The sequence below is a fragment of the Artemia franciscana genome, unplaced genomic scaffold, assembly GCF_032884065.1.
Source record: "Artemia franciscana unplaced genomic scaffold, ASM3288406v1 Scaffold_1683, whole genome shotgun sequence".
NCBI classification, from domain to species: domain Eukaryota; kingdom Metazoa; phylum Arthropoda; class Branchiopoda; order Anostraca; family Artemiidae; genus Artemia; species Artemia franciscana.
In genome coordinates this window covers 42,839-59,355 of record NW_027062917.1, presented here as the reverse complement: position 1 = coordinate 59,355, position 16,517 = coordinate 42,839, and the positions used below count along the sequence as shown (strand labels likewise).

Here is a 16,517-nt window from a genome sequence, read left to right as displayed (position 1 = left end):
GGAATTTTCATGCATGAAAATATCACATGTGAGTGATACAGCGTAGAATCACAAATTAACTAAAATTGGGATAAACACACAAAATATGTATAACTAAGAGGTTTTTTCTCTCAATTAATAAAATGAATGTTTAAACTGAAAACCCTGGATAGAAACCCAGCATAGAATCACAAATTAACTAAAATTGGGATAAACACACCCAATATGTTTAAACTGAAAACCCTGGATAGAAACCCAGCATAGAATCACAAATTAACTAAAATTGGGATAAACACACCCAATATGCTTAACTAAGAGGTTTTTTTCTCTCAATTAATGAAATGAATGTTTAAACTGAAAACCCTGGATACAAGCAACGATTCAAAAACTCAAAAGGCGTCTGCTCTTGAGCTTCAGAACACAGAAACACAAAAAATAAAAATAATTATTTTTTTTTTTTTTTTATAGATCTATTACTTTGATATCTGTCGAAATAAAAATAAAAATGAACTATTATGTTGATGACAACGAAACCGGAAATATCATATATATGGAATTTTCATGCATGAAAATATCACATGTGAGTGATACAGCATAGAATCACAAATTAACTAAAATTGGGATAAACACACCCAATATGCTTAACTAAGAGGTTTTTTTTCTCTCAATTAATAAAATGAATGTTTAAACTGAAAACCCTGGATAGAAACCCAGCATAGAATCACAAATTAACTAAAATTGGGATAAACACACCCAATATGCTTAACTAAGAGGTTTTTTTCTCTCAATTAATAAAATGAATGTTTAAACTGAAAACCCTGGATACAAGCAACGATTCAAAAACTCAAAAGGCGTCAGATCTTGAGCTTTAGATCAAAGAAACACAAAAAATAAAAATAATTTTTTTTTATAGATCTATTACTTTGATATCTGTCGAAATAAAAATAATATGGAATTTTCATGCATGAAAATATCACATGTGAGTGATACAGCATAGAATCACAAATTAACTAAAATTGGATAAACACACCCAATATGCTTAACTAAGAGGTTTTTTTCTCTCAATTAATAAAATGAATGTTTAAACTGAAAACCCTGGATAGAAACCCAGCATAGAATCACAAATTAACTAAAATTGGGATAAACACACCCAATATGTTTAAACTGAAAACCTTGGATAGATCAAAAGGCGTCTGCTCTTGAGCTTCAGAACACAGAAACATTTTTTATAGATCTATTACTTTGATATCTGTCGAAATAAAAATATATGGAATTTTCATGCATGAAAATATCACATGTGAGTGATACAGCATAGAATCACAAATTAACTAAAATTGGGATAAACACACCCAATATGTTTAAACTGAAAACCCTGGATAGATCAAAAGGCGTCTGCTCTTGAGCTTCAGAACACAGAAACACAAAAAATAACTTTTTTTTTCTTTTTTTTTTATAGATCTATTACTTTGATATCTGTCGAAATAAAAATATATGGAATTTTCATGCATGAAAATATCACATGTGAGTGATACAGCATAGAATCACAAATTAACTAAAATTGGGATAAACACACCCAATATGCTTAACTAAGAGGTTTTTTTCTCTCAATTAGTAAAATGAATGTTTAAACTGAAAACCCTGGATACAAGCAACGATTCAAAAACTCAAAAGGCGTCTGCTCTTGAGCTTCAGAACACAGAAACACAAAAATAAAAATGAACTATTATGTTGATGACAACGAAACAGGAAATATCATATATATGGAATTTTCATGCATGAAAATATCACATGTGAGTGATACAGTGATTTCTTCTATGTTATTACATACATACCCAAACTTACGAGCCCTGCTCTCTATTGTTTTTTTTTTTGTTTTTTTTAGATCTATTACTTTGAGATCTGTCGAAATAAAAATAAAAATGAACTATTATGTTGATGACAACGAAACAGGAAATATTATATATATGGATTTTTTTTTTTTTTTTTTTTTTTTTTTTTTTTTTTTTTTTTTTTTTTTTTTTTTTTTTTTTTTTTTTTTTTTTTTTTATAGAAAATAAAAATGAACTATTATGTTGATGACAACGAAACCGGAAATATCATATATATGGAATTTTCATGCATGAAAATATCACATGTGAGTGATACAGCATAGAATCACAAATTAACTAAAATTGGGATAAACACACCCAATATGCTTAACTAAGAGGTTTTTTTCTCTCAATTAGTAAAATGAATGTTTAAACTGAAAACCCTGGATACAAGCAACGATTCAAAAACTCAAAAGGCGTCTGCTCTTGAGCTTCAGAACACAGAAAAACAAAAAATAAAAATGAACTATTATGTTGATGACAACGAAACCGGAAATATCATATATATGGAATTTTCATGCATAAAAATATCACATGTGAGTGATACAGCATAGAATCACAAATTAACTAAAATTGGGATAAACACACCCAATATGCTTAACTAAGAGGTTTTCTAAGTCTGCTGCTTTTTGTGCCTCAGCCCCTTTTCTCCTCTCCATCTGAAGCCTATACAATCTGTGTATTGACTTAAGCTTTTCCTCACTTTTTAGTCTATGGACTTTGAATTCAAATTCAATTTTTTTAATTTTCTTATTGATCACTTTCAGTTCTTCTTCTAGCTCTTTGATCTGGGAATAAAACAAAAATCAGTTTTGATTTGTACTGCGAACAATGCAAATACAAGACAATTATACACACACTGGCACTAATTTACATGAAGGGAGGAGTCTTCAAACCAATCTACCTGCCACAATTCCCCTAGTTGTGTACACATGACGCCAGTAAAGGTTATTTTTTAAAAGGATTTAATTAACCACTATTATGTTTATTAATTAAGCTTCAATAAGGTTTAGAACCCACCGTTTTCTACCTTCTGGCCCAGGACAAAAGAGCCATGCTATTTTTTCTGTTTGAGGGTTCATTTTTCTAAAGTTCTAGACCCCTCAACCAGGTGCAGAAGGCACAAAACATCTTGCATATACATATAAAATATCTTGTAAAAGTAATTACCGTAGAACAGGGTAGCTTTGAACACTAATTATAACTTTGAACAAAATCAGCACTAAAGAATGAGCACTCTCTTTTGAACAACAGTGGAATTACTCGATATTACTTACTCGATATTACTAGATTATTGATAGAGTTCATCTTAAACAGTTCGTAAATCTTGCAATCAGGTTAGCTTTTTATTCGCAAGAAAGTTGAGCTATCCAAAATTGTCAAAAAGCAAGTTACTCTTTTTTACTTCGACAAACTAAATTAGGTATTTCAAACGGAAAATTTTCTATAGCTGTGGAGCCGAAATAGGTTTTAAGGTTAAATCGTTTCATTATTCTATAGATTTAAGATGACAGTAGTGTTCAATAATACCCAAAATATTTTGTTTTTTCCAGGGTAACTCTGAACATATGTTCGGTTACCCTTGTGTATCTTTAAGTACCCAATTTAGTAGGGTAAATACAGGACAAAAGAAATCATCTATAGACACCAAAAATGGAAAGAAAAATCATTGAAAACAATTTAATCCTCGGAACTAAACCTATCAGAGGTAATACACTACCATTACTTGTAGTAAAGGCCACAAGTCTTCAACATATTATTTTTTTCCTGGGAACTTCATATAGAGGATGGTCATAAAAACTATGGAGGGCAATCATTCAATTGGAAACATTTACGGGATTTTTTAAACTGAATCTAAACAATATTTCAGATTTCTAGAACATATAAGAAACCAATTAATGCAAAAAAGTATGCCAATTATGCTGAAGAAGCGATGAAGAATTATGCTGAAGAATGTAGCAATGAGAAAGGATTCATAGAAACATGGGATTCCTATGGGTAGGCCTACTCTTTCTCACCAAATGACCAAAAAGTTTAATATAAAGGTGGGAAAAACAACTGTGTTGACAGGGCTTGAGGAAGAAGTCATCGTCTCTCACTTGGTTACATGTGCTGAGAGGGGGGTTCCTGTTAATTGCTACAGAGCAAAAATTTGCACTATTATGTGCAATTTTTTTCAGAAGTTCTGACTATGGCTGTAATCTTGTTTTCAAGGCAATTCTAACCTGTTATATATAATATTAATAATTTATTTTTTGAAGAAGAGTAACAATCAAATACTAGGCTACTCGAAATTATTAAAAGCCAAAACGAAATAAAAATATTTATTTCTCCCAGTTGTTAAGTGAAAACAGGAAATACAGCTTGTTGACCAAGTCAGAAGATAATGCAACTGTTTCTTAATAAATTAAATTTAAAAAAAAAAGTTTTTTAGCTGAAAGTATGGAGCGACATTAAAACTTAAAACAAACAGAAATTACTCCGTATATGAAAGTTCTGGTGCCCCTTTTTAAGACTTAATTGATTAAAGGGTAATCTATTGGCACCAATTTATATGATTGGAGGGCCCACTCAACATTGGAAATGATGACAATTATTAAGAATTAATCCATTCACATGCTGACTGTCGTTAATTAAAAAAAAGTAACACGTGTCACATACTCGTCTTTCCTGCAGCTGTGTTTTCCTTTTCAATTCTGCGTTTTCGTGGCACCTTAGAACTTCGTTTACCTTGTACTGACCTGCCTCAAGACCAAAAGTAGAGCAACCTTCATTGCTGTTTGATTCATGTTTTTCTGTCACATCAATGGCTCTGCAAAAAAGAAAGATAGGTGAGGCATCTAAATATCAGGTTATCAGTTTAGTCGTTCCACTTTCCACAAGTATTTCGACAGATCTCAAAGTAATAGATCTAAAAAAAAAAAAAAAAAAAACCAATAGAGAGCAGGGCTCGTAAGTTTGGGTATGTACGTAATAACATAGAAGAAACAAAAACTCCGTTGTAATAATATTAATATTAACAGAAATTAGCTTGATAAAAAATTAAAAAACGACAACAATAGCAAAAGAAAAAACGAAGAAAAGAATGGAAAGAAGAAAAGAAATGCTGGGCAGGAGGGACGTGGGAGGACATCTCATCATGGGGACAAAAAAAGCATATAAGAGACATCATAAATTTTAAAATTCCATCATCAATGGTGAATGAACAAACATAAAAAAAAACAATCTTTAATATTTGCTTCTTTAGGTTCTGCTGAGATTTTTGTGATGAATAAATCTGAATTTTATCATCAAGGTTATATTTATTTGCAATGAATGGCATTTGGTATCTAAGTGAAAACCTTGATCTTTTGCATCTTACAAAAAGAATTTAGTATATTTCTGACCGCCAACGAGCTGAACGAGGGGGCGATATCAGCGGAGTCCATTGAGACTGAAAATATCCTTTAGCTTGCTGAATCCAAATTTGCTATATCTTTGGACAAAAAGATTAAAAGAATGGTAAATGATAATGACTTATCTTATATTAGAAGACAACTTCTAAACATTAAGGACAAGGGCAATCATACATGTTTTCGACAGGTTCCAAGTCACAAAGGTTTCAGATACAATGGTATTGCTGATTTACTAGCAACAAAGGCTTCCTACTTCAATACTTCAACCGAAGCCCTTCCTCTGACTTCATAAAAGAAACATAAAGAGGCAAAGATGTGGATTGAGTCACATTAAATTGACCCTATCACCATTCTGCACAAGACTGCATACTGTTGTATTATCTACAGTAATCAGGTATGTTTCTTCTCAACAGTTTGTTATTTAATTGTTATGTAAAGTTCAATCATTTCCCACAATTCTGAGTCTGATTCTAAATAGATGAAACAATCCAGCATGTCTTACCTTAAATTACCTTAAATAACAGCTTGGAGTGAAATAAGGACTTTTGATCCTGTTGAATCACTCCTTGTGATGACAGTTGCATACGTGGTTGATTAGATTCTGGTGCATCCCAGTCAAATCTCCATGGTTTGTCACTCCACTCAGCATCCAGACGGCGTTTGAATACATCTGTTGATTCAGCAGAAACAGTGTTCTCCTTGAGGTTATTCCAGAGGTTCACAATCCGGTTCGAGAAGAAGCTGCATCTTGCTCCAGTCCTTGCATGAAGTTTGCGGATTTGTTTTGGGTGTCCTCGTGTTATGCGGGAGGGGTCAATCTCCAGGAGCTCATTTTCTTGATTGGTAGAGAGGAGTTTATGTGCCTGGATCATATCCCCACGTTTCCGCCTGTAGACTAAAGAGGGGAGATTGAATTCCATCAGCCGTTCACTGTAGGGCTTGTTTTCCATACCGGCAATCAGCTAAGTGGCCCTTCGTTGGATTTGTTCAAGCACTACCTTATCCTTTTTGAATAAAGGGGTGGCCAGGATGGTCCCCACCTCCAAACACAGTCTTACCAGTCCCTTGTAGAGCTTGGTGATTACATGTCTACTTCTGCTGGTAATACTGTGTTTAATGATACCTAGGGCTCTGCTAGCATTGGCTGAGATCTTCTGTGAGTGGGAGCTGAATTTCAACTGGGACTCTACAATAACAACAAGGTCTCTTTCCTCCTGAACATGCTCCAGTATGTGGTGACTTCCAGGGTTTTGGGTCATTAGGTATTGTTGCTGGGGGTTGCTGTGTCCAAAGTGTATGACCTTGCATTTTTCAGCATTGAATTCCAGCAACCATCTTTTGACCCAGGAGCACATGTGGTTGAGATCAGTTTGGAGAGATTGGCGGGCAGAAGGGGTATTGGCAGGACCTATGAGTTTTGAATCATCTGCATAGAGAGTGGTTTTGTTACTGGTGATAAGGGCTAGCTCATTTACGTATATATTGAACAGGGTAGGGCCCAGCACACTGCCCTGGGGGGCCCCGCTGGTGACTTTGACTTCATCAGAGTACGTGACTGTTTGGTCCATTGTTCACTTTCACTTGCTGCGTTCTATCCCTAAGAAAGTCCTTGATCCAACTGATCACTTTTGGACTAAGAGACAGGGTGCATAGCCTGTGAATGAGGTAGTGGTGACAAACTTTGTCGAAAGCTTTGGCTAGATCCAGCAGGATTATATCCACTGGTACTCCTTTTTCTAGTAGGTCAGTTACAAGACTGTAAGACTCAAGAAGGTTTGTATCCACCAATCTCTTAGAACGAAAACTATGCTGGCTGCTGCTGATGAGTGAGTTAGCCTCAAGATGGTTAATGCTCCTTTTGTTCACAATTCTCTCCATGACCTTGCATGCCACACAGGTAAGGCTGATAGGTCTATAGTTTGCTGCCGAAGTTTTGCTACCCTTCTTATGAATTGGGATGACTATTGCCTTCTTCCAATCCCTTGGAAGCTTCCCTTGTGTTAGCGACAAGTTAAATAATTTTACCAGGGGCGCTGAAATAGCAGGACTTTGTTCCTTCAGCAGTCGTGGACTCAGACAATCATGTCCAGTCGATTTGTTGGCATCAAACTCCTTAAGCTGTTTGGTTACTTCTTCGACTGTGATCGGTGAGTGTAACATTGGGAAGGGAGTGTGAGCCTGTTCTGCTGGTGGGAGGGCTGATTGGAGGTCATCCTTAGAAAACACGGAGGCAAACTGCTTATTCAGAATATTAGCTTTTTCGAAGGCACAGGAAGAGACTGAGCTGTTATTCTCTAGGTCCGGTACTGAGTGTCTGCCTGGTTTACGTAGGGAGATATGTTTCCAGAATAACTTAGGTTTTCCTTGACATTTCTGGCCAGATGTTCTTCGTAGTTTACAGAGAGTTTCCGCGTTTCTTTTCTGAGGAGGTTCCTGGCGATTTTGTACTTCTTGTATACTGTTGTTGTTTTTTGTTTCACGAACTTCTCCCAAAGTTTTTTCTTCCTATTGCATTGTTTTTTGATTTTTGGGTTGAGGAAAGGTAGAGTTTTTGGTTTCTTTTTCCATGTCATGCTGGTATGTTTGGCTAGGCTCTCTAGTAGGTTATTTTTTAGGATTAGCCATGAAGCTTCCACATCATCTGAGATCAGAGTTTCCAGATTGGCATCTATCAGCTCTTCCACCATCATCTTGTAATTAGTAAAGGATTGCTTAGTATATTTTGATGGTTTGGAGTTGAGTTGTATAGATGAAAGGACTGGCATGTGGTCACTTGAGCCAATCGGACTGAGAGTCTGTGTCCCGATGACCTTTTCTGGGTCATTGGTTATGACTAGATCGAGTGTTGAAGGATTTTGTCCCGGACGCATTCTTGTGGGCACAGTTACTGTTTGGTACAGAAAATTATCAGCAAGGACTTGAATTAGTGGGTTTTGCTCAACTTTTGAATCACCACAATCACCCCAAAGGGTATGGATAAATTTTAAGACTGGGTGCCAGTGGCTAGTTTAAAAAAAACTCGTTCTAGCATTTAGTAGTTCTTGAAATTTCCCCCGAACTTCCCAATACACATTTTCCCGATCACCCATTTTGCCTAAGTACTACATTTGAAAAAGCCAAGAAACACAAAACAAAAGATGGCATTTTTTGTGAACCTAAAGCCAATTTATATTATTATAAGTTACTGTGAAACAGTCTAAACAGCACTGACCCAAGACTAGCAACTTATGGTTTAAAGCATATTCAGCTGTCTTGATAAGAGAACAAGAGCTAAGAGCTCATACAGCACTTTTGACGAGGTCAGAAGAGCCAAGAGCTCATATGGTATGAGCTCTAGCGAAATTCTAAGAATCAAGAAGTTGCTTTAAAAGGAAAATCAGAGGCTTAATGCCGGTCGAGATTTAAAATAAGAGCTCTGAGTCAAGAGGTCCTTCTAAATATAAAAATTCATTAAGATCCGCTCACCCACTCGTAAGTTAAAAATACTTCAATTTTTCTAATTTTTTCTCAACCTTCAGCCCCCCAGATGGTTGAATCGGGGAAAATGACTTTATCAAGTCAATTTGTACAGCTCCCTGACATGCCTACCAATTTTCATCGTCCTAGCACGTCCAGAAGCACCAAACTCACCAAAGCACTGAACCCCACCACCTAACTCCCCAAAAGACAGCAGATCCAGTCCGGTTACGTCAATCACGTATCTACAACATTTATGAGCGTTTTCCGAGATTTCCGGTTTCCTCCTGCAACTCTCCCAAATGTCAACAGATCTGGTCGGGTTTGAAATAAGAGCTCTGAGACATGAGTTCCTTCTAAATATCAAATTTCATTAAGATCCGGTCACCTATTCTTAAGTTAAAAATACCTCAGTTATTCTAATTTTTCCAAATTAACCATCCCCAGCTTCCCCAAAGAGAACGGATGTGTACCAATTATGTCAATCTCGTATCTATAGCTTTTGCTTATTCTTCCCATCAAGTTTCATCCAAATCTCTCCACTCTAAGCGTTTTCCATGATTTCCGTTTCCCCCCTACAACCCCCAATGTCCCCAGATCCGATTCGAATTGAAAATGGAGCATCTGAGATATAAGATTCTTCTATATATCAAATTTCATTAAGATCTGATCAACCATTTGTAAGATACCTTGATTTTCACGTTTTCCAAGAATTCCGGTTTCCCCCTCCAACGTCACCGGATCTGGTCGGGATTTAAAATGAGAATTCTAAAACACAAGAACCTTCTAGATATCAAATTTCATTAAGATGTGATTACCCATTCGTAAGTTACAAATACCTCATTTTTTCTGTTTTTTTTTTCCAAATTACTCCCCCCCCCCAAACTCCACCAAAGAGAGCGGATCAGGTCCAGTTAAGACAGTCACCTATCTTGGACTTGTGCTTATTCTTTCCACCAAGTTTCATCCTGATCTCCCGCTTTAAGCGTTTTCCAAGATTTCCCCCCCCCCCCCCCCTAATGACACTGGATCCGGTCGGGATTTAAAACAAGAGATCTAAGTTTCAAGGTCCTTCTAAATATGAAATTTCATTAAGATACGATCACTCTTTCGTAATTAAAAAATTTCTCATTTTTTCTAATTTATTAGAATTACCCCCCCCCCCCCCCGCGCAACTCCCCCAAAGAGGGCAGATCCATTCCGGTTGTCAATCCCGTATCTAGGACTTGTGCTTACTTTTCCCACCAAGTTTCATCCCGATCCCTCCACTCTAAAGATTGTCCAAGATTTTAGGTTCAGCCCCCCCCCCCATCTTGCTCATTACCAGATCCGGTCAGGATTTGAAATAAAGCTCTGATACATGATATCCTTCCAAACATCAAATTTCATCCCAATCCCTCCACTCTAAGCATTTTCCAAGATTTTAGGTTCCCCCTCCAACTCCCCCCAATGTCACCAGATCTGGTCGGGATTTAAAATAAGAGCTCTGAGACACGACATCCTTCCAAACATCCCATCACCCGTTTGTAAGTTAAAAATACTTCATTTTTTCCAAATTAACTGGCCCCCCATTCTTCCCAGATGGTCAAACCGGAAAAACGATTATTTCTAATTTAATCTGGTCCGGTTCCTGATACGCCTGCCAAATTTCATCATCCTAGCTTACCTGGAAGTGTCTAAAGTAGCAAAACCAGAACAGACCGACAGAATTTGCAATGGCTATATGTCACTTGGTTAATACCAAGTGCAATAAAAAGCAACAAACCTAGGAAGCACCACTATGCCACACATCTGACATATTAGATCTCCAGCTACTCCATCTTCAATTAAACATTGTCCTTGATGGTCTGGACAACCAATAGAGAAGCCTGAAAAACCTGAAAATAAAAAGCATTCAAATAAACAGCCTTCCAATTTTACAGTTGATTGTAAACATGACTACTCTCAATATCAACTTGTTGAGAAAACAGCTAGATATAAAATCTTCCTAAACCTAACTTTATTAGACCTTGCTTTCCTCAAATGTCCGGAACTTTAGGAAAAAATTCCTAATTTTTTAGGAATTTTTAATTAGGAAATTTTAATTTTTTCCCTTTAGGAAAAAAAATTGGGAAGAGCAAACAGACATCTGTTGAAATACAACTTTTTCTACAGACTGTAACTAATAAATATGTAAAGGGGTCTTAACGTGTTACAAATCTATTAGAAAGGAACTCAAAATGGTTAGCTGGAGAGACATTTTACAGTGGTCAGTAAAAAAAAAAAAAAAAAAAAAAAAAAAAAAAAAAAAAAAAAAAAAAAAAAAAAAAAAAAAAAAAAAAAAAAAAAAAAAAAAATGTTAAATTTTCCCAAATCCAAGGTAACAACACCACTGTATCTTACAGGAGGAAGCCAAAAACCTTTCTTTGCTTGACCAAGGATATTCATGATTAGCTGAGTAAAAAACAACAACAGAGATCTAGGAACAAATACAAAATAGCCAAGAGTTGAGACCAGTATATCAAACAGTTTGTGGTAACAAACCGTGGTAAGGACCAGCCCGGCTCAATAGTAACCAAAACTCTAAAAAATGGAATTTTTGATACCAATATATACATCAAAAGAATCGGATTTTTTTGCTGATTTTAAATATATAAGTTACATCAAGTCTAACCCATCAAAAGTTACTAGCCTGAGAAAATTTGCCTCATTTTTGAAAATAGGGGGAAACACCCTCTAAAAGTCATACGATCTTAAAGAAAATCAAACCATCAGATTCAGCGTATCAGAGAACCTTATTGTAGAAGTTTCAAGCCCCCATCTACAAAAATGTGGAATTGCGCATTTTTTGCCAGAAGACAAATCACGAATGCGTGTTTATTTGGGGTGATCGTATCGACTCAGTGGTCCTAGAATGTCGCGGAAGGGCTCATTCTAACGGAAATTAAAAGTTCTAGTGCACTTTTTAAGTGACCAAAAAATTGGAGGGCACCTAGGCCCCCTCCCACGCTCATTTCCCCCCAAAGTCACAGGATCAAAATTCTGAAATAGCCATTTTATTCACCATTAGTCGAAAAACCTAATAACTATGTCTTTGGGGACGACTTACTCCCCCGCAGTTCCCGTGGGAGGGGCTGCAAGTTACAAACTTTAACCTGTGTTTACATAAAGTAATGGTTCCTGGGAAGTGTACAGACGTTTTGAGGGGGATTTTTTTTGTTTTGGGGGGGGGGGAGAGTTGAGGGGGGGGGGGGTTACGTGGGATGATCTTTCCATGGAGGAACTTCTCATGGGGGAAGAGACTTTCAATGGAGGGGGCGCAGGATTTTCCAGCATTATTTAAGAAAATAATGAAAAATAAATACGAAAAATTTTTCTACTGAAACTGAGGAGCAGCACTAAAACTGAAAACGAACAGAAATTATTACGGATATGAGGGGTTTACCTCCTCGTAATACCGGTCTTTACGCTTAAGTACTTTTAGTAATTTCAACTATTTATTCTACGGCCTTTGTGATTCAGGGGTCATTCTTAAGGAATTGGGACAAAATTTAAGCTTTAGTGCAAAGAGCGAGGTATCAAAGAGGGGTGAGCCCCCTCATATACGCAATAAAAACATACGAATATAGAAGTTGTAAGTTACGTATATTTTTTACTTATGAAAACGTTCATAAAAAATCAAAAGTTATAGTTACCTTTTTAAGTAATCAAAAAATTGGAGGGCAACTAGGCCTCCTCCCTCGCTCCTTTTTTTCAAAATTTTCCGATTAAAACTATGAAAAAAGCCATTTAGCCAAAAAAAAATTACTATGCAAATTTCGTTTTAATTATTTATGTGCTTAGAGCCAAGATGAAAACATGCATTAATTCAAAACGTCCAGAAATTAAACAAAAAAAACAAGTTTATTAAATGAAAGTAAGGAGCGACATTAAAACTTAAAACGAACAGAAATTACTCCGTATATGAAAGGGATTTTTCCTCTTCAACGCCCCGCTCTTTACGCTAAAGTTTTTACCTGTTTTAAAATGTAGAGTTAAGAGAAAGAGTCAAACTTTAGCGTAAAGAGCGGGGCGTTGAGGAGGAAAAACCCCTTTCATATACGGAGTAATTTCTGTTCGTTTTAAGTTTTAATGTCGCTCCTTACTTTCATTTAAGAGAACTTGTTTTTTTGTTTAATCAAGTTAAAAAGAGCAATAGATAAACTGAGAAATCTCACTAGGAAATTTTACTACTACAGACCAGCCCACACCAATCCACAATCCAATAGCTTTTCTTACAGATAGAATACACAAAGTGAGGCTTTTTACTAATGTAGAAAAATCAATACCATCTTTCTATCACTCTAGAGATGTGGAGTCACTGGTGGTGTTCTTCAAGGAATCTCAGAATGATTCCTGTTCATTCGAAAATGGACTTGACAACCTGTCAAGAAACTTTTACAGGGTAAAAAAGGGACCAGAGTGGGAAGAGATTTTGATTGCCATTCATGACCAAAACATTCCTTTGCACATGAACAAGATACAGTGTCTAAACCACCCAAAAAATTATCCTATTCACAAGCCATAAAAGCAAGTAATTTTTCCTGGTAACAGGACAGCTGTCTTTGTTTTTCCATTTTCTTTTTGTTCAAACTTTCAGTTATGTGTATTTAAAACAAAAAAGAAATGCAACTTCAAGAAATTTTGCTCGGGTGGGGGAGAATAAAACAAAAAACATGGCTCTAGGCAAGACATTGGCAGAACATAGTTATTTACATATAAAATTCATCTTTTATTCAAGATGAAAATCAGTAAATATAGAATAATTTTTATGCAAGCATCATTCTAAAAATACCCCTTAGCTAATTTTCCTTTTAATTAATCATCTTATTCAATTAGCTAATTTAAGCAATTCATATTTTGTTTCAAATCTATTGAAACCTTCTCATCTTCAGAGTATGAGATTATTAAGACTCTGGTAAGATTATTAAATGACTCTGTCATCAAGCAACTCAAACTTAATGGAATATTATTGCTCAGTCAGAAAACTCAGTAAAAATAAATTTGCAGGAGGCTTATTATGCAATAACAGGTCTGATTAATAAGGGCCTATCTGTAGATGTCCTTCTGCCTTATCTTGTGAAATTTGACAAATTTCCTCATCCATGCCTGAAAAAGGAACTCATCTTTTGTGGAATCAATGTGGACTTTGTAGCTTTTGTTACAGATAGAATGCACAAAGTGAGGCTCTTCACTAATGTAGAAAAATCAATACTGTTTTTCTCTCTTTCTAGAGAGATGTGATGTCACCAGTGGTGTTCTGCAGGGTATTTTCTTAGGATCCATCTTGTTCAATATCTATTCAGTAGATATTTTTTAACTGGCATCAAATCATGTCACTCTTTATGCTGGTACATCAAAGTTGTTGTCAGGGCTAAGAATCATTCCTTTTCATTAGAAAAGGGACTTGACAACCTTTCAAAGGACTTTTACAGGGTAAAAAAAGAGACCACAAGCCTTCGAAGATTTGTGTACAGATAGAATAGCTTTTTATAAATAGTGAGGCTTTTTACTACTGTGGAAAACTCAATACTGTCTCTCTCTAGAGAGATGCAAAGTCATCAGTGATGTTCTGCAGGGCATCTTCTTGAGATCTACCATATTCAATATCTATATAGATGATGTTTTTCAACTGGAAAATGATCATGTCACTCTTTATACTGGCACTTCAAAGCTATTGCCAAGGCTCAGAATGGTTCCTTTTCATTTAAAAAGGGACTTGACAACATGTAAAGGAACTTTTATAGGGTAAAAAAGGACCAGAGTGGGAAGGGATTTGGATTGTCACTCATGGTCAAAACATTCCTTTGCACATGAACAAGAAACAGTTGCCAAATCACCCAAAGAATCATCATACTCACAAACCTAGGAAGGAAATAATTTTTCCTGGCAACAGGTCAGTTGTCTTTGTTTTTCCATTTTCTCTTTGTTCAAACTTTCAGTTATGTGTATTAAAAAGAAAAAAAAAAGAATACAACTTCAAGAAGTAAAAACAATTGATGAAGTGTAATACTTCACAGGTTCTATGGCAATCTTGCATCAATAAGCTCACTCAAAAGTAAAATCCTGCAAGTAGGAGGCTGTTTGAAATTTTTCTGGGGCTTCATAATGAAAAGTGTTGGAACAGATTCCCCAACAAAGTAATACTGTCTTTTAGTTTAAGACTGATATTAATTCTTGGGACAGAAAGGGGTGTGGAGTGAAATTAATTTTTTTAAATCTATTGAGGGGTAATCCTCTTGTTTTTGTTAATTTTATTTAATGAAAATGCTAAAGGGAATATATTTTTAATGATAACTACATAAGGAACTTACTGCTTATCTAAAGTTAATAACCAAATATGAGTTTGGTTTTTCTGGGGCGGGGAGAATAAAACAAAAACATGGCTCTAGGCAGGACATTGACAGAATATAGTTTTTTTTTTTATTCAAGATGAAAACCTATTAATATAGAATAATCTATATGCAAGCATCATTCTAAAAATATGCCTTAGCTAATTTTTCTTTTAATTAATTATCTTATTCAATTGGCTAATTTAAGCAATTCATATTTTACTTCAAATCTATTGAAACTTTCCCATCTACAGACTTATGAATTACTTACTCATGAGAATTTGGCTCACTTAGATGATTACTGGCCAGGATATGTGCAGGGGGAGAGCCTACTTCCTTGTTAGGTAGTAGCTATAAACTCAAGAATTAATGTTAAGTTAATCATAATTTAATATATCTAAGTACAATGAAAATATAATACTTTAAAAACAAATTTGGGCTATATATTTGCAAATTAGGGGGGGGGGTTAAGTATATTGGGTCTGCATGCCTAAAGTGTTAGGTACTTTTCTGCATATGAAGTAAGAATTGTTGGACCCAATATACTTTACCTCCACCCTCCCCCTTAGTGTGCAAATATCTAGCCTTCAGTTTTCCACCAGGCCAAAGGTAATTGTCTGGTATAACCTAGACTGTGAAAACCAATTATTGTTTGATCTTCATAGGCCTAGTAATGCATATTCTCGAGTATGTACTAGCTAACAAGGAAGTACCAAAAAGTGTTCTATTGCTTTTATTTTTCTATCTCTAAGCACAACAGAAATAGCCTAGGACTAGAGATGCAGTAAACTCAGATGCAATAGAGCAAGCCACCTATTGGATCTGATAATAAACTTCTTGTGACTGATGATCAAAAAGCTAATGCAGCTGCCAAATTCATGAGCTCTATGATCGGCCAGGGAGATCTGGATATACAGAAGAAGACTGATATGGACACAAAAGTAAGTGACCTTGGAACACAAGGACAAGACAAACCATACAATAGACCAGGGCTTCTTAAACTGTGGGTCGTGACCCCCAGGGGGGTTGCAAGACTACTGAAAGGGGGTTGCAAAGATCTGATACGTTTTCAATCATTATAAATAAAATTTTAAAATTAGTATACACACTATGTAAAAATATAAATACCAATGAAAATCATACAAAATACTATTGTAGTTTTATTATAACTTTTTTTTTTGAAAAAAGTGGCAATGCAAAACTGTTATGTAGGGCCTATAAATGAAAATATGGAAGTAGCATTTAAAATAATAAATGGAATGCGCTCCTTGATTTTCAACTGAACCTTCAACATTGATGTCTGGCCGCCGGCGTCAGTGTTTGCAAGATAACTTAGTGATTATAAGTACCCAGACGCCATGTTGCCTTACAGCTTACACATATTGCTTGTACTTCAGTTTGGACTCAGCTTTGTCTTCGTAGTGACATGTGTGTATTTACTGTGTAATTTTCAGTTGGTGTTTTTACTT

The 16,517-nt window shown here is 35.6% G+C and overlaps 1 protein-coding gene across 1 annotated transcript; it reads right to left on the bottom strand.

Moving 5' to 3' along the window:
• Positions 1-854: 854 nt before the first annotated feature.
• LOC136042659 (uncharacterized) lies at positions 855-16,429 on the bottom strand. The gene is made up of 4 exons (XM_065727621.1): positions 16,426-16,429; positions 10,464-10,575; positions 4,509-4,659; positions 855-2,635 (listed from the first exon to the last, which is right to left on the bottom strand). The coding sequence occupies exons 1-4, from the start codon at positions 16,427-16,429 to the stop codon at positions 2,411-2,413; spliced, it is 492 nt and encodes a 163-aa protein (XP_065583693.1). The 3' UTR covers positions 855-2,410.
• Positions 16,430-16,517: the final 88 nt, after the last annotated feature.